The 19,630-nt window shown below is 34.4% G+C and overlaps 1 protein-coding gene across 2 annotated transcripts in view; it reads left to right on the top strand.

The window, feature by feature from the left end:
• Positions 1 to 19,630, top strand: part of aub (piwi like RNA-mediated gene silencing protein aubergine) — a 196,283-nt gene that overhangs the window by 128,629 nt on the left and 48,024 nt on the right. For both annotated transcript variants that reach the window (XM_090400335.1, XM_090400336.1), the window contains exon 14: positions 14,595 to 14,719. In XM_090400335.1, coding sequence (XP_090256461.1) covers positions 14,595 to 14,719 — 125 coding nt within the window. The remainder of the gene's footprint in view (positions 1 to 14,594; positions 14,720 to 19,630) is intronic.

Consider the following 19,630-nt stretch of genomic DNA (forward strand, 5'->3'; position numbering starts at 1 on the left):
AGTACTATATTAAAAATGAAACTACTAGCAAATCACAGATCAAAAGGAATAGTTTTAATCGAGTATAGTGGATGACTTCGTATAGTAACTATTTGGAAAATATTGCTGTGGAACTTAACAAGGACTCTGAGTAGTTTTTAGACCAAACGAATCCATTCTAGTGTTATTTGCAGTAAAAGGTTACTATATTTCAAAAATAACTTGATATTCAAGAATGTGAAATAAATACCAAGATATAAGTGTGGTTGATGCTAGAATGAAGATTGAAATGAAAGATGAGAACATATTAGATTATTAGATGTGACAAATAAATTTAAAAAAAAAAATTAGAAGTGTGATCATCATCATCGAATTCCTGCCATGTACCCTCAAGGGGTGTACAGGATATGATGGTACTATATGAAAAATTTACATCATTACTAACTTCCTATCTACAATTTTCCTCCAAATCAGTCTTACTTGTCAAGACTCCAACATTATCAGATCTTATATTTCTATTGTTTAAGGCACTTTGTACCGTATCAATCCACCTATATCTTGGTCTTCCTCTGGGTTGTTTTCCTGCCAACCTGGCAGAGAACACTTATTTTGCTAATCTTTCCTCGCCCATTCTGTTTAAGTGACCATACCACCTGAGATTAGCTCTGCTAACGCATTCCTGGATGCTGACAACGTCAAGTTCTTTCCTAATATCCTCGTTTTTAATTTAATATGCTATTGCCATTGATGCCATCTGTTCACGCCTCTAATCTTTCTCAGGACTCTCATATCTGCAGTCTCTAGTCTTTGGTCAAGTGTTTTACTTCTGCCCCAGCTCTCAGATCCATAAGTTAAAACTGGTTTGAACACTGTCTTGTATACAGCTAATTTAGTGTTCTGACTAATTTCTCTCTTATTCCATATGAATTTATTCAGTTGACTTCCTCATACCAGTTTTGTTGATTCTGTTGTCTATTTCCATATTTAATTTACCATCTTCACTAAAAAGGGGTGCTTAAGGGTCAAAGCTGTATAACTGAGAGGAGACCTCCACATAGCCTTTAAAGGAATGCGGAGAACCGACCAGGGCTTCTGACCTAATGTCCAATCCTCACCTGCTCGTGGTGCACCCTGTTGGGTATCTACTTTGATACTGAACGAACGAGGATGGGCTGGCAATTTGGGATTTAGCCGACCAAATTGTATTCTTATTGGTTAAACAACATCAAGACGTGGACAGGAAAGAGCAGTGCACAACTGCTCAGATTAGCACAAGAGCGCAGTTTGTTCGCCAAGATGGTCGCTGACCTTCGATAGAAGATAGCACAATAAGAAGAAGAATTGGTTAAACCAAAATAAAAAATGATGGTACAACATGACAAAATTTCATGCTGGCTGGGGTGTTGCCCGGTTAAACAAGGCCCCTGTTGTTTTCGCCAGGGAACCAGGCCGAACAGCGAAAAGTCAGCTACTGGAACAAATCTGAAAACAAACCCCAACTCAACATCACCAGTGTTAAAGATCGGTACTATCAACGTAAGAAGCCTGAATGGCAAAGAAATGGAGCTAGCTGAGGAATTAGATAAGTACCAGATCGACACAATAGGGGTGACTGAAACAAAAAAGAACAAAACTGGTGAGATCTTTCTGACAAAATGTTATATTCAGGCAATGACAATCAAGGAAAAGAAGGAGTAGCCATAGTATTCAACACAAAATATGAGGCTAATCTTCTTGAATGGCAGTCAGTCTCAAGTAGAGTAATGTGGGCAAATATGAGAATAGGGAACTGGACAATGAAACTTATTTGTGCCTATGGTCCCACAGAAGGTTCTACTAAGGTAGAAGTGGAGGAATTTTTTGATGCTTTAGAAAAAGCAACTGAAACAATGAAAAAGGAAAAGTTGGTCCTTGTTGGGGATCTAAATAACAGAGTAGGGAATGATTGTGAGACATATAAAAATATTTTGGGAAAATTTGGAGAAAAGAGCAAAGCTAATAATAATGGCAAATATCTGTTGGATTTCTGCTGAGGACATGGACTGGTTATTACTAACCCAATGTTCCAACATAAAAATGTGCACAAATTCACATGGAGAGAAGAGGCAAGGAATAAGAAAAGTCTCATTGACTATGTTATTGTTGATAGTGATGTTTGCTCCCTGGTGCAGGACACCAGAGTGTACAGAGGATTTGAAATTGGAAGTGATCACTATTTAGTCTTGAGCAGGATAAAATTGAATTTCATATTGAAAAAAATAACATGTAAGAAAGTTTTAAAGCTAATAAAAGTTGAACAGCTCTCAGATGTGAACTGTAGACTAAAATACAGAAAGATTATTGAAAAGAAAATGAAAGAGTTTGAGAACAGGAATCAAACCTTGGAGATTCAGTGGCAAACTCTGAAGGAAACATTGATTGATTCTGCCAGAGAGGCATGTGGTGAGGTTGTGTGCAAGGATAAAAAAATCAGAACTCCCTGGTGGACACAGGAAGTTAAAGAGGCAGTGAAAGAAAAGAAGAAAGCATATCAAAAGTTCCTGGCAAATAAGTCAGCTTTTACTCTTACAGAATACAGAGACGAATGTAAGAAAGCTAAACAGTGTGTACAACTAGCTAAACAAAAGTCATGGCAGGACTTTGGCAAGAATATAGAAAATAAATATCAAGAAGGTGGCAAAATATTCTGGAGGTTGTTGAAGAAGCTTAGGAATGGAGGAAAGAGTGCTGTAAAAGAAGTTAGAGATGATAAAGGTGATATGAAAACAGGAGAAAAAGATATCCTTGAAGTATGGAGTAATTACTCTGAAAAACTGCTAAATGAAACAGGCAGTGATAGCAGATAAGTCAAATAAGTCAGCTTTTACTCTTACAGAATACAGAGACAAATGTAAGAAAGCTAAACAGTATGTAAAACTAGCTAAACAAAAGTCATGGGAGGACTTTGGCAAGAATATAGAAAATAAATATCAAGAAGGTGGCAAAATATTCTGGAGGTTGTTGAAGAAGCTTAGGAATGGAGGAAAGAGTGCTGTAAAAGAAGTTAGAGATGATAAAGGTGATATGAAAACAGGAGAAAAAGATATCCTTGAAGTATGGAGTAATTACTTCGAAAAATTGCTAAATGAAACAAGCAGTGATAGCAGAGTGGTAAAAAAACAATTAATAGGCATGCAGTCAGGAATACATATCCATACTTGAAGTAGAACAAGCCATCAAAGGCTTCAAATGTGGACAGGCAGCAGGAGTAGATGATATTTGACCAGAAATGCTGAAATATGATGGTATAAAAGTCTTACAGTGGCTGCACTGCATAGTTCAGAAAGCCTGGACTGAGGGACGAATTCCCGATGATTGGAGTAGAGCTCTAATAGTACCCATATATAAAAAGGGAAATAAAACTGCATGTGAGAATTACAGAGGTATTTCCCTACTGAGCGTTCCTAGCAAGTTCTATGCAAGTATACTTGAGAAACGGTTGAGAAGAATTGTGGAAGAAAAGCTTGGTGAAGAACAAGCTGGATTCAGGCCAAATAGAGGCTGTCAGGTTCAGATCTTCACTTTACAACAAATAGTCGAGAAAGAATGGGAATATAACAAAGATCTGTATTTAAGTTTTGTCAATTTGGAAATGGCATATGATAAGTGCCAAGAGAGAAGCTATTCAATACGCTACAGTTATATGGTATCAATGGGGCATTATATCAAATAATACTTAGTGTTTATTTGAGTTGTAAGTCAGCAGTTAGAATTGAAGGAAGTATAGGAAGATGGTTTAATGTTAAATCTGGTGTGAGACAAGGATGTATATTATCCCCTCTGTTATTCATTATCTATATGGATCACATTATGAAGGAAAGTGGTATTAAACATGATATCAGAATTGGAGATATTAATGTCTGCTCTTTGCTTTATGTGGATGATGTTATACTTCTAAATAAATCCACTACAAGTTTGCAAGATGCCCTGACTAAATTGAATAACTGTTGTAATAGATATGGTATGAAGGTCTGCATGACAAAGACAATGAAAATAGGTAGAATTGTTGATAATGTCAACTGTTGTGAATGGGGAACCTGTGGAACAAGTAAAACATTTCAGCTAATTAGGCACAATTTTTAGTAAAGATGGCAAATTAAATAAGGAAATAGGCAACAGAATCAACTAAGCTGGTATGAGGAAGTCAATTGAATAAATTCATATGGATTAAGAGAGAAATTCGTCAGAAAACACTAAATTAGCTGTATACAAGACAGTGTTCAAACCAGTTTTAACTTATGGATCTGAGAGCTGGGGCAGAAGTAAAACACTTGACCAAAGACTAGAGACTGCAGATGTGAGAGTACTGAGAAAGATTAGAGGTGTGAACAGATGGCATTAATGGCAATATCATATTAAAAATGAGGATATTAGGAAAGAACTTGACATTGTCAGCATCCAGGAATGCGTTAGCAGCACTAATCTCAGGTGGTATGGTTACTTAAATAGAATGGGAGAGGAAAGATTAGCAAAACAAGTGTTCTCTGCCAGGTTGGCAGGAAAATGACCCAGAGGAAGACCAAGATATAGGTGGATTGATACGGTACAAAGTGCCTTAGACGATAAAAATATAAGATCTGATAATGTTGGAGTCTTGACAAGTAACAGACTGATTTTGAGGAAAATCGTAGATAGGAAGTTAGTAATGATGTAAATTTTTCATGTAGTATTATCATATCCTGTACACCCCTTGAGGGTACATATCAGGAATTTGATGATGATGTACACCATGGTGTCCTGCACCAGGGAGAAAACATCACTATCAACAATAACATAGTCAATGAGACTTTTCTTATTCCTAGCCTCTTCTCTCCATGTGAATTTGTGCACATTTTTATGCTGGAACATTGTGTTAGTAATAACCAGTCCATGTCCTGAGGAGAAATCCAACAGGTATTTGCCATTATTATTACATGCTTTGCTCTTTTCTCCAAATTTTCCCAAAATATGTTTGTTTGTCTGACAATTATTTCCTACTCTGCTTTTCTTTATTCATTGTGTCAGTTGCCCTATCCAAAGCTTTAAAAAAAATTCCTATACTTCTACCTTACTAGAACCTACTCAGGTATACTAAGTAGAAGTGGGACCATAACACAAATAAGTCACATTGTCCAGTTCCCCATTCTGTTATTTGCCCACATCACTTTACTTGATGTTGCCGGCCATTCAAGATTATTCTCATATAAAATGTTGAAAACAATCATGGAAAGGGAGCAGCTATAGTAATTGCCTGAATATAACATTTTGCATTTATTGCTTAGAAAGATCTTACCAGTTTTTGTCTTTTTTGTTTCAGTCACCCCTATCCAATTCTTCTGCTAGTTCCATTTCTTTGCCATTCAGCTTTTTATGTTGATAGTACCAATCTTGAACTCTAGTGATGTTGATTTGGAATGTGTTTCAGGATTTGTTCCAGTCCATGACTTTTCTCTGTTCGACCTGGTGAAAACAATTGGGGCCTTGTTTAAGCAGCCAACACCTCATCCAGCATGAAATTCTGTCATGTTGTACCATGATTTTACATTGTAGTTAAAGCCAATAAGAATACAATTTGGTTGGCTAAATGCCAAACTGTCAGTCCATCCTCGTTTGTTCCATATCCAGGTACCTAACAGGATGCACAACGAGAAGGTGATGATTGGACATTAGGTCAGTAGCCCTGGTCAGGTCTCTGCATTCCTTTAACCTCCCTACCGGCCAATGTAGATGAAATAGTGACACCAAATTTCACTTCTTATTCATGTTATTCAATGGGTTTTAGAGCTTCGTATCCAGATTTAGCTCGACGTCTATAGACGTCGTGGCCGGTTGGAGGGAGTTAAAGGCTATGTGGAGGTCTCAGTTATACAGCTTTGACTTTAAGCAGATGTTTATACATATAAATGCAAAAACATTACTTTTGAGATTTTCTGTATCATGAAGAGTATAAATATTATTTCTTAATGAAAAATTTAGTGATAAAAAAAAAATCTGAAACTAGTGTGACAGTCAAGTTTTTTCGGTGGAATTTTAATGGCATTGTCGAAATGTGCCCACCTGATATGGAAGGGCTATGTTACAAGTAAGCTTACTTAAATGTGCAATACATATTTTTGTCATAGTAGCTTTGACTAGAACAGTTAAGTGTCTGTGAGATCTGTAATTTCTTCATTGAAATATATAAATATAGATTTGCTATCATATGCTGCTCAGAAATTTAAAGAGAATTGTCTGTATAAAGATCTTTTATTCTGAGCATTTAGTATTTACATAAGGGTTCAATTCTGATTGGTTCAGTGATTTTTAACTGTTTTTTAGAATCCAGAAAATCGCTGACTCAAGACCAAATACAAAAAATATACACATTTGATAAAACTAAAACAATATATACACTTTAAATAAAATTACATAACTACAAAATACTGGATCCCAAGGCCTTCTAAAATAAATCTACACTTTAGAGATTTTCTTTTCCAAAAATATTAAAATCACCCATTCTCTGACTTATTCTATTACTGGATTATTTAACATATAATTAATAACATCTGATCCTGTCAGGATCAGATCTTCACTTTACGACAAATAGCCGAGAAAGCATGGGAATATAACAAAGATCTGTATTTAAGTTTTGTCGATTTGGAAAAGGCATATGACAAGGTGCCAAGAGAGAAGCTATTCAATACGCTGCAGTTATATGGTGTCAATGGGGCATTATATCAAGCAATACTTAGTCTTTATTTGAGTTGTGAGTCAGCAGTTAGAATTGAAGGAAGTACAGGAAGATGGTTTAACGTTAAATCTAGTGTGAGACAAGGATGTACATTATCCCCTCTGTTATTCATTATCTATATGGATCACATTATGAAGGAAAGTGGTATTAAACCTGATATCAAAATTGGAGATGTTAATGTCAGCTCTTTGCTTTATGTGGATGATGTTATACTTCTAAATAAATCTGCTACAAGTCTGTAAGATTCTCTGACTAAATTCAATTGCTGTTGTAATAGATATGGTATGAAGGTCAGCAATAAAAAGACAAAGACAATGAAAATAGGCAGAATCATTGAAAATGTCAACTGTGTTGTGAATGGAGAACCTGTGGAACAAGTAAAACATTTCAGCTACTTAGGCATGATTTTTACTGAAGTTGGTAAATTAAATATAGAAATAGACAACAGAATCAGCATAGCTGGTATGGTGGGAAGTTAACTGAATAAATTCATAAGGAATAAGAGAGAAATTAGTCGGAACACTAAATTAGTTGTATACAAGACAGTGTTCAAACCAGTTTTAACTTATGGATCTGAGAGCTGGGTCAGAAGTAAAACACTTGACCAAAGACTAGAGACCGCAGATATGAGAGTCCTGAGAAAGATCAGAGGCGTGAACAGATGGCATCAGTGGCAATATCATATTAAAAATGAGGATATTAGGAAAAAACTTGACATTGTCAGCATCCAGGAATGCGTTAGCAGAGCTAATCTCAGGTGGTATGGTCACTTAAATAGAATGGGAGAGGAAAGATTAGCAAAACAAGTGTTCTCTGCCAGGTTGGCAGGAAAACGACCCAGAGGAAGACCAAGATATACAGGGTGTTCGGGATAAATTTGACAGTTTCGTAAGGAAAAAGAAAATCTTCTTTGTATCTATTAAATTTAATGAATTGACAAAAAAACATTACAGGCAGAGTTAATTACAATACTATCAACAAGATTTACTCAAAATAACCACCATTAGCATCGATCACAGCTTCAATTCTGCTTCGGAACCTCGAACAAGCTGATGCTACAGTCTCCCTGGGAAGGGCCGCAAAAACTGTTTTAATTTTATCCATTAACTGGGCTTTTGTATTACTGGAAGTGCGATTGGTGTCTTTTTCAACTGCACCCCATACAAAATAATCCATGGGGTTAAGGTCTGGGGAGTTTGGAGGCCAAACATTTGGACTGGTGAAGTCGTAGAAATTTTCAGACAACCATTTTTGACTTTTCCCAGAGGTGTGGCAAGGGGCCGAATCCTGCTGCCATACATACGGCCTACCATTGGCTACCCTTGTTATCCAGGGCTTGACTACAGTTAGCAACTCCACGAACAAAGCCCGAATTCCAATGCCAGGGTTCTTCAACACCTGTTCCTGCAGATTTGCGAGGAATTCTGCTGTACGAACGCAATCAGATCGTCTGCTAGGGATCTTTCTTCTTGCTACATCCTCGTAGTCACCATTGCAAGTCTCTAGTTCATGCCTGATTGTTTTTACTGTATTCAGGGAGCATTGGGCAGCAGTCGTAATATCCTTATTTTGATGGCGGGCACGAATCATCATGATACAAGTTATTCTCTTCCATGATTCAGGTGGGTTCCAGCTATCCATCCTTTCTGACATCTTGTATATGAATGAAGAAGGGTCCAAACTTTTAAATGAAGAGAAGTGTGTGTTAATACATGTAACTTACGGAAAAATATAATTAATTATAAATATGTCAAATTTATCCCGAACACCCTGTAGGTGGATTGATACAGTACAAAGTGCCTTAGACGATAGAAATATAAGATCTGATAATGTTTTAGTCTTGGCAAATAACAGACTGATTTGGAGGAAAATTGTAGATAGGAAGTTAGTAATGATGTAATTTTTTCATGTAGTACTGTCATATCCTGTACACCCCTTGAGGGTACATGGCAAGAATTTGATGATGATGATTAATAACATCAACTAGACTAAACACCTTGTTTTCACAACAACAAAAATGTTCATCAGAGTCAGTTTCTTTGTTAAGGCATTTTTCAAAATATAAATATTTCAGTCTTCTTTTTCATGGGATCTTTTCTTATCACCCTTATATAGCATACAATATTATTCTAGCTGCATCTGAAGTATAAATACTCTTACCTCTTGCAGTTCAATATGACGCACAATTTACTAAGTTTTGTACCAGAGGAATAAAAGTTTCTTCTACTACTTTATAAACAACATATCTAAGTTGTGCTAATTCTTTTCCAGTAGAAATAACAAATAATAAGATCCAGCAGCCTTAAGACAGATGAAACTTTTCAATTAGTATTTCCTCAAACATTCCTTTAGAATCTATTGCAATATCTTCTTTTATTTACCAAATACTTATTGACGTCTCAACTTCTCCAGTTTAAAGACTCATTCTACGATTCCTTTTTGGAATCTTGTATTAATATTCTCCTGAAATTCTTGGTTAAAAACTTTCTAACAACAAAATTTCTCCGGTCTGTGTTCTTAAATTCCCATTAGACCGAACTCTCTCTCTCTCTCTCTCAGCTGTCAATCAATCACCCATCATTTTTCTCGGTGAGCATGCGCACTCCACATAAATGGCAAGTAAGAAGTTAAGTATAATGGCTGACACGTTGTTTCTGTTAGCATAAACAGAATGTCTTTTCAAAACACAGCAGTTGATAATTTTAAATTCCAATAACAAAAAACTCAAATTATTACAAATTATCAGATTCTAGTAAGTAAGTACATCAATTTTCAAATGATTTACATTTTATCTTGACAATAATAATATCACTAATGGGCACATTGCAAGTGCTGATGTATCTGTTATGAAACCAAAACTAATGATATATATACAGAATAGAGAAACTATTGTAAAAAGATTCGTAATTATAAATTATGATTATTTTTACAGTCATATAGCAGCTTTGATCCCACAGACAGTAAGTGTCTGTGGGATCAGTAATTTCTCCATTGAAATATAGATCTGCTATCATATGCTGCTCAGAAAATGTGGTGGTATGTTTTAATTCAGACTGTATTGTATTATTCAAGGATTTAGCATACATTGAAAATCCAGTCATTTTTGGGATATTTGTTGAGTCTACATTTCCTATCTGTATTCTCTACTTTAAAAAATTTTAAAGGTAATACATAAGACTGAAATGGGTAGAAAGGCTTATGTGTTTACAGTTCATTTAACAGTTTTAATTTATCACACAAGAAAAATAAGAATAAATATTTATTTACTAATTTGTTGATATTTTGCTGGTGTTATACCCAGCATTTTCAGAACACACACACAGAAAAAAATAAACAGCTTGTCAAAGTATGCAAACAGTAGCAGTTAACACATAGGGACCAGTTTAAAATTATAATAAACAACACAAGGAAATAATTCTAGTTGGTGCTATATATTGTTCGATAAAGAGAGAGTTGTACATTAGTAAATTAGACCCTTGATTTTTTTTTTTTTTAAGTCGCATTTGCCCCATCCTGCTTGGTGCAGGGTCTGCTATGATTATGCAACTGTGAGAAAACCAACCATTTTGTTGCAGAATCTGACATGGGGAGGGTGGGGGGGAGACAGTTTTTATGTCTCTAGATGTGTGTGCCCATGAGCATGAGGCCTGTTTGCCTTTTCTGGGGGATGAAAAACCAGTTTCTAGCGGGAAAAAAAACCTTCCATATGAGACCGGCTAACTCCCCTTTAGTCAAAAGTAAGTGAAACCAGATAAAGGTTCCTCACTTCTTGGATGGGAACTGAATCCAGGTCTTTCTAACCAAAGGACTTTGTTTATATTGGTTTTATATTTGTGCTTATGATCCCACAGAAGGTTCTACTAAGGTAGAAATGGGGGAGTTTTTTGAGGCTTTGGAGAGGGCGAATGACACAATGGAGAATCAAAAGTTAGTTCTTGTTGGGGAGCTAAATAGCAGAGTAGGAAATGATTGTCAAACATACAAAAATCTTCTTCCTTTCCAGGCTTATAGGCCAAGTGGCCATAGGCAAGATTCAGTTCCATTCATTTCCAAAGAGGAGGACCCTTAAAAAGGGTCCTCCTCTTCATCTGGTAACTTTTGGGTGGTAATTTACAGTTTGTTTAAGTATTCTGCTTCTATTCATTCTCAATATGTGTTCTTTCCATTTTTCTCTGTAGCAAATAACTGTTTCATTTAGGGAGTTTGTAATTCCAAGTTTATTTCTGGTTTTGCTGCTTTTCATTTTGTCCATTATTGTGACTCCTTCAGTTCTGCACAGAAATTTCATTTCGTATGATTCAATCCTTCTTTCATCTGCTTTTTTATTATCCATATCTCTGCCATAAAATGCGGTAAGTTTAGCTACCATATTGTAGATTCTTATTTGTGTGTTTTTGTACATAATTGGGTTTAAAAATTTTATTTAAAATGCCTGTTACTTTTAAAAAGTTTGATATCTTTGGTTCTATATCAGCTTCATTTTCATATGACATTGTGCATCCTAAATATTTGAATGGCACAAAAATATTTTCAGAAAATTTGAAGAAAAGAGCAAAGCTAATAATAATGATAAATGCCTGCTGGATTTCTGTTCAGAACATGGATTACTAATAAAATACAACATAAAAATGTGCACAAATTCACATGGAGAGATGGGAAAAAAGTGATGTTTTCTCATTTGTTTAGAACACAACAGTATACAGAGGATTTGAAATAGGAAGTGATCACTATTTAGTTTTGAACAGGATAAAATTGAATTTCATATTGATAAGAGTTTGTAAGAAATTTTTTTAAAATGAATCAAGGTTGAGCAGCTTTCAGAGGTGAACTGTAGGCTGAAATACACAAGCATCATCGATGAAAAAATGAGAGTTTGAAAACAAGAACCAAACCTTAGTGATTCAGCGGTACATATTGAAGAAAATATTGATTAATTTAGCCAGAGATGCATGTAGTGAAGTTGTCTGTAAGGAGAGAGAAAAAAAATCAGAATTCCATGGTGGACTTAGGAAGTTAGAGGCAGTGAAGGAAAAGAAGAAAGCATATCAAAAGTTCCTTGCAAGTAAGTCAGCTTGTACTCTTAGAGAATACAGCAAAAAAATGTAATCAATCAAAGCACTGTGTAAAACTAGCTAAACAAAAGTCATGGGAAGAGTTTGGTATGAATGTAGAAAATGAATATAGTCAGAGGGTCGAATTCCAACTGATTGCAGATGAATTCATGATAATATTGGAGTCTTGACAGAAAACAGATTAATTTGGAGGAAAATTGTTGATCAGAAGTAAGTAATGGTATAACTTTTTCATGTAGTACTATCATAATTATCCTGTACACCTCCTGAGAGTACATATCAGGAATTTGATGATGATAGTGACCTTTCATTATGAATAATAAGCAGAAGATCCAAACTGAATTGTGATGAGCTGTGTCTGGTGTATGTTTTAATCCTACATTAAAGGAAAGCATATTTCTGTATGATGATGTGATGTATAGTGAAAATGAATGTATTTCTTTGTCATCAGCCATATTATTTAGTTTTTTAAAACATCACTTATTAACAATATTTATATAAAGTAGACTGATATCTTAGGAGAGTAAAATTTTTAATGGTCAGTAGATTCAAGTTGTATTTCTGGAGCAATGCTCATATCTGTAGTCATTGGTCTTTAATCAAGAGTTTTATTTCTAACCCAGCTCTCAGATCCATAAGTTAAAATGGTTTGCACACTGTTTAGTGTTTTGACTGATTTCTCTCTTATTCCATATAAATTTTGTTCACTTGACTTCCTACCATACCAGCTTTGCCAATTCTGCTATTTCTAAATTTAATTTGCCATCTTCACTAAAAATTGTATCTCAGTAGCTGAAATGTTTTAGTTATTCTACAGGTTCTCATTCAAGATACAGTTGATGTTTTCAGTGCTTGTCTTTTTTTGATGTTGATTTTCTTATGAAATTTATTTTATCAGTTATTCAATTTAGTTAGGGAATCTTGCATACTTGTAATGCATTTACTTAGAAGTATGACATCTGTAAAGAACTGAGATTGACATCTCTAATTTCGATATAAGGTTTAATACCACTTTCCTTCATAATGTGATAAATATAGAGGATGAATAAGAGTAGGAATAATGTACATCCTTGTCTCACACCTGATTTAACATCAAACCATCTTCCTTCAATTCTAACTGTTGATTTAGTTGGTATCTCAGTTGCAGGTATTGTATGATATAGTGTCTCATTTACACCATATACCTGCTGGAGCATTTTGAACAGCTTTCCTCTTGGCACCTTATCATGCTTTTTTTTTTTTTTTTTTCCTTTCAAATTTACTAATAAGCAAAATTGGTTTGGTAAGGAGCCAACTAAATTATTTTTATATGTAATAACAGAGAAATGAGTCAGAACGGTAAGAGTTGTATATAAGACAGTTTAAACTAATTTTAATTTATTGATCTTAGAACTATGTGGAAAGGAAAATAGTTGATCAGATATGAGAGTACTGAGAAAAATTAGGATAGTGAACAGATGGCATCAGATGTAGAATCATGTTAAAATGAAGTTATTAGGAATGGAAGCTGATATTATTGGCATTCAGGAATGTATGTATATCTCAAGATATACATACATTCCTGAATGCCAATAATAATAGATTGTATGGTCGCTTAAGCAAAATGAGAGAGAAGGTTAGCTAAGCACTAGTTGGAAGCCTGGTTTGTCAGAGAAAGACAGATATAGGTGCATTGATGCAGAAGTCCCTTAGAAGACTAAACCATATGATTAGAGAATATTAGTGATGATAGGTGAAAGACAGATTTTGGAGGAAAATCCGAAAATTGATGATGATGATCAGGTAAGTTGAAATGGGAAAATGAAATGACAGGAAATAGTAATGTATGGATTAAAAGCAGATTAGAGAAAAGAATAAATATTCCATGGTAATGAAATTAAAGGATCCAGTAGAATGAAAATAATTTGAAGAACAAAGAGAAACACACAAGGTAGATGGGAGAGTATGGTGAAGGAGAAAATACCAGTAATATCAAAGCAAACCATAAGCTGTAGACTTGTGAAGATGTCATCCACTTCCTACCTTAGTCTTCACTCCTTTTTTCTAATTTTCTGCTATATATTTGATCATCTGTAGCAAACAATTCTGTTCTTTTCTCATGCTCATATGTTTTTCTCTCTCTGCCATCTCCAACTATTGCTTTAAAGAATCCACATCCACCAGCCTGGTGAGTTGCCTTTTAGTTTTTATTTGAAGCTTCAACCAAATATTGGGGAAGGCTTTTTATTATTATAAGCAGATGAAGGGAGGAGTAATTAAGCTGCCTTTAAAAACTTTTTCTTCTTTAAACACTGGATTTCCAAAAAATCCAGGCAGATAAGCAGCAGCAAAGTACTGTTGAATTAAATATTTACACTGTTATATTTATTTTCAAATTCATACCGAAATGTTATCTTAGAATTCATTATATAAGAATTTGATCACTGCTAAAAAATAATGTTCTTTAAACATTATTTTTTTAACAATTCATTTCATTAGCTAATCCCTTAATGCAAATTACTAAAATTATTATTAAAAATAAAACTCCTCTAGTATATGAGTAGGCTCTGAAAGTGATACACTGATCTAGGAGGTAGTTTATTTGGTTAACCTTTTTTTTAGTATACTGTTTATTGATGAAATTACTACTTTATAAAATACAGTTGTTTTAGAAAGTAACATTAGTTAATTTTACATTGTTTTATAATGTAATTTCCACAAAAAAAAAAAGTTGCTTTTTATTTAAGTGTTGTTGCACATTCTATGCATGCTTTCTTGCACTGGAAACAAAAACAATATTTCCTTTTTTTTTGTAGTGCCATCACAAGTTGTTCTCATTAAAACATTAAGCAAGCCTCAAACTTTAATGTCTGTTGCCACAAAAATTGCAATTCAGATGAATTGCAAGTTAGGAGGAAAGCCTTGGCTTGTGAGAGTTCCTGTAAGTATGAATTTTGTGTGAAAGGCTTAAAATAATTGATAGTAATAACAGTATCACTTGATTAAATTTTCATTCTACATAAATACAAGCAAATTTACATTTCTGTATATATATATATATATATATATATATATGAAGGTTTGGAGCAAGAATAGCATCAAAATTAAAGTATCCCATTTTGTCTCTTTTTTTTTGTTTCACACACACATTAATATACCCCCCACCTGGCTGACAGGTTTAATATCAAATTAAACCTGTCAGCCAGATTTAATTTGATATATGGATAATTTGTTTTTGCAGAGTGGTTAGCAGCAGGTTCTAATCCTGCTGCTGATGGCAGTGAATATTTTTGATGTTCTTAGATGAGAGATGAATTTTATCATCCAGTGTGAGACCATTGCTCCACTTATTGTTAGAGCTTGAAAAAGTTCCATGCTTGGTCTCTAGAGGGAGTTTCCAGACTCTAAAAAAATAAAATGTAAACATAAAAAAAAATTTGTAACTCATCCATGGTACAAATATACTTTTGGTTTACAAAATCTTTCATGGGTGGGAACCACATAAATAAAATTTTGAGTCATCTCAATTTTGGTCTTGCAGAAGAATTGGGAAAAGTACCAGGTGGACATAATTGGCATTACTGAGACAAAGAAGACTAAAACAGGTGAGATCTTACTAAATAATAAGTATAGCATGTTACTTTCAGGCAATAATGATCAAGGAAAGGAAGGAGTAGCAGTAGCATTCAAAACCAAACATGAAGATAAACTTCTTGATTGGAATGCAGTTCCAAGTAGAGTTATGTGGGAAAATTTAAATATTGAGACATGAACAATGAAATTTATTTATGCCTATGGTCCCACAGAAGGATCTTCGAAGGAAGAGGTAGAGGAATTTTTTGAGTTATTAGAACAGGCAGCTGACATAAAGAAAGGGGAAAAAGTGCTATTTGTTGGAGATCTGAACAGCAGAGTATCAACATTTTGGGAAATTTTGAGAAAAGGGAAAAGCTAATAATCCTTTATAATAATATACCAAAAACCACAGACGAAGAGATCTTGGAACTTCAGAAAAGCAAATTGGCCTACACACAACTATTAGAAACATTGTACTGGCACACCCCACTAGTAAAGAACTTGATCAGCAACTACTAGAATTAACTAACAACATACAGAGAGCTGCAAATTTCAATTCCCAGAGGATCCAGGAAAAACAATTGTGTTCCATTTTGGAAAGATCATAATATTAATGCTATGATCACCGAAAGAGAGATTATCAGCGAACAGTTAAAACAAAATGATACATAAGACAACAGAAAAAACATAGAAGATGAAATTTCTAACTGCAAACAAAAAAAGTGGGAAGAATTCTGCAATAGACTAGATCCAAGAAAAGACCTACAACAGTCGGAATATCATCAGATTATTAAATAACACAACACTTATGGATATGGTTAACTTTTTGAACACCGTCTCCTCGGGAATTAATACAGCAGCAACAAACAGATGGCAAATATACTAGCCAAACATTACTTTAAGCAAACTGCAATACAACAAAGACAAAGTGCAGGAAAATTGTAAAACATCTGCTAATACAATCCAGAACCTATCCTTTTGAAGACATCTTTACTCAGCACCTCACAATGACAATTACAAACAGCAGTTAGTCAATTAAATGGATAAGAATCCTATATTGTTATATAGCCAGTAAGTGAAACTCAAGATCGATAACTACGATCTATGAGTTTCAATGCCGAAAAACTATTGGCGAAGGCAATTCGAAGCAAACGTGGAGCAAGCTCCCTCACTATTCTTGATATTCTCTCATAATGTAAAACACAGCTCCTAGGAGATGTAATACTGTCATTACATTATGAGGGGAGGTCACTACCCAGACCGGTTTCAACTTTTTTTGAGGTCTCATCAGTCAGTAGGTAGACCTGGAAAATATCAAAGCTTAGTGAAAAGAACTTACATACCTTCACTATACTCCTTTGCTTCGAATTGCCTTCGCCGATAGTTTTTCGGCATTGAAACTCATAGATCGTAGTTATCGATCTTGAGTTTCACTTACTGGCTATATAACAATATAGGATTCTTACCCATTTAATATCTATTAAATTGCCAGAAAACTAGCCTTTTGGCTTTTTATTTTAATAGCAATTAGTCAAATTGACTCTGACAAATGGCCAAATGGGAAAAATAGCCAAACTGCCTTCTGAAGATGTGTAACACTTCCTGGAATACAGATAAACTACTAAAAATCTGGAAAACATCAGTCATTATATCCTTACTAAAACCTAACAAAATCCCTAGTGACTGTAAAAGCTACAGACCAAAAAAAAAAAAAAAAATATATATATATATATATATATACCAGACTTGTGAATTGCCTTTTAGAAAATAACAAGATCAACTTTTACCAAGCTGCATGCATGTCTCAACACAGTATAGAAGATCAATTATTTTATCTTTGTCAATCAGTCATAGATGGCTTTCAAGAAAAACCACCAAAGAAGACCACAGTAATATTCTTGGATCTCACAGCTGCTTTCAATCGCATTTGGAGACAAAAGTTAATAAAAATTGCATATGATATTGGAATAAGGAGGAATGCATTAATTTGGATTTCAGATTTTATGAAAGGAAGAAAAACGAAAGTAAAAGTTAATAGAATTTATTCCAACATGCATTGAACTTGCTGGAGTCCCACAAGGTTCTGTTTTTAGCTTGCTCCTATTTCTCATCTATATGAACAATATCCATCCTCACATAATAAATGATACAAAAATAGCATGTGCAGATGATATAGCAATCTGCATAGCATGTAATCCTCAACAATCTGAAAAGGTCCTAAATAAATCAATAAAAGGCTTAGAAAAGATGGGCAAAGGAACTTAAATTACAGATAAATCCAGAAAAAACAAAACTGAGCATCTTCTCAACTGATAAAGTTACACAATTACAAAATATACAGTATAATACCAAAATTGAAAAAAAAAAAAACAGTCTCGAAAATACTTAGGCCTAACTCTAGATACTGAACTGAGATTTACAACTCATATTACAAATATATCTAATAAAGTTCTTAAAAAGCTTAATATCATTAAAAGGCTTTGTGGAACTAAGTGGGGTGCAAAACTTAAGACACTCAAAACTACATATACGGCACTCATACAACTCGATCTGGGCTCCAGCTTCTACTAACTCAAAAGAAAATCTTGACACAAGTACAATCAAGAGCAGAAAAATTATTATAGATGCAATATCATCCACAAATAATTTAAAAGCTCAACAAGAGTGTGGGCTTCATATACTAGAAGACAGAAGAAAACTCTCCACAGTTAAATTCACCAACAGAATCAGGAGCCAACATCAAGATCACATCTCACGCAGGACATTCGATGCCCTGACAAGAAAATCTAGACTGAAGAGATCATATAGTTTACAATATGATCATGAAATTAGAAAAGATTGACTTAGAACACCTTTCCATTGAAATAAGCAAAGAAGCATCTTTTTCACTATTCTACCAAAAAACACAATGATAAACTTAAAGCTCTTAAAACCTTGTTCAAAAATGGATTCACAGAAGAAAACAAAAGGACTTGACTCTATATGTCACTTAAATAATCTAAACCATGTCATTGCCTACACTGATGGATCATCTGATGAAGCACTCAACCGAGGAGGTTCAGGTGTTTTTCTAACTCTACCTGGATGTGAGGAAATGCAAATCAAAACCACAGCTTGCAAAATAGCTTCAAACTTCAGTTGTGAATTAACAGTCCATACAAATAACACTCAAGTTATATCTCTCAAATCCATTAATGAACATTACAGAAGGAATAATCATTACAGTAATTCAAAATCTGCACTTGAGGCTTTAAAAAATGGAAAAACAAAACTGTACAACAATAAGAACTGTACACTGCAATGGATACCAGCCCATGTAAATAATGAAGGCAATGAAAGAGTAGACAGACTAGCCAAAGAAGCAAGATACTTATCTCAAAAATTACACCCACTATCAACTGATGCTAACTCTGTTGCCAAAATAAGATTGGTAAAACAAACTATCAAGAAGAAGAATGAAAATCGAGAAATAACCACAATCATCACCAGACTAAGGATGGAACATTTTAAAGGCATGAAAATTCACCAGATGGTAGTACAAAAGTTTTAAAAACAATTAAATTTTGAGCAGTGTTTGTTAAAGAAGCAGTCCTAAAACAGAAAGCATACCAAAATTTCCTAGCAAATAAGTCGGCACATGCCCTAACAGAATACAGAGAAAAATGTAAGAGAGCTTAGCTGTTTGTAAAAGTAGCTAAACAAAAATTATGGGAAGACTTTGGTAAGGATATAGAAAATAAATATCAGGAAGATGGCAAAATGTTTTGGAAGTTTAGAAATGGAGGAAAGATTCTATAAATGGAATCAAAGGTGACATGAAAAGCTGAAGATAAGGATATCCTAGATATCTAATAATGTTGGAGTCTTGACAAGTAACAGACTGATTTGGAGGAAAATTGTAGATAAGAAGTTAGTGATGTAAATTTTTCATGCAGTATTATCATATCCTGTACACCCCTTGAGGGTACATGGCAGGAATTTGATGATGATGATCATTATCCATTTCATTTGAAAAGCCTCTAAAATCATTTGCATAATGTGGAAGAATGTGCTTCCAAACGGCTCGCATATGGCTAGCAGTAATTTCATTCAACTTTGCGACTTTATAACCAGGCTGGGATTCTCTGATTTGGACAGAGGTCTTGGAAGTCATTCGTTTCCATTAAAGACCGGTTTCATAGATATTAAATATTTGTTGGTCACAATAGCCCTCCCTTCTTCACAATTTTCTTCAAAATCTCTGGATAATTTGCAGCCTTATCTGCACTTACAGCTT

Source organism: Typopeltis vanoorti, chromosome 11 (assembly GCF_054136105.1).
Source record: "Typopeltis vanoorti isolate ZY-2024b chromosome 11, IOZ_Tvanoo_1.0, whole genome shotgun sequence".
Taxonomy (NCBI): domain Eukaryota; kingdom Metazoa; phylum Arthropoda; class Arachnida; order Uropygi; family Thelyphonidae; genus Typopeltis; species Typopeltis vanoorti.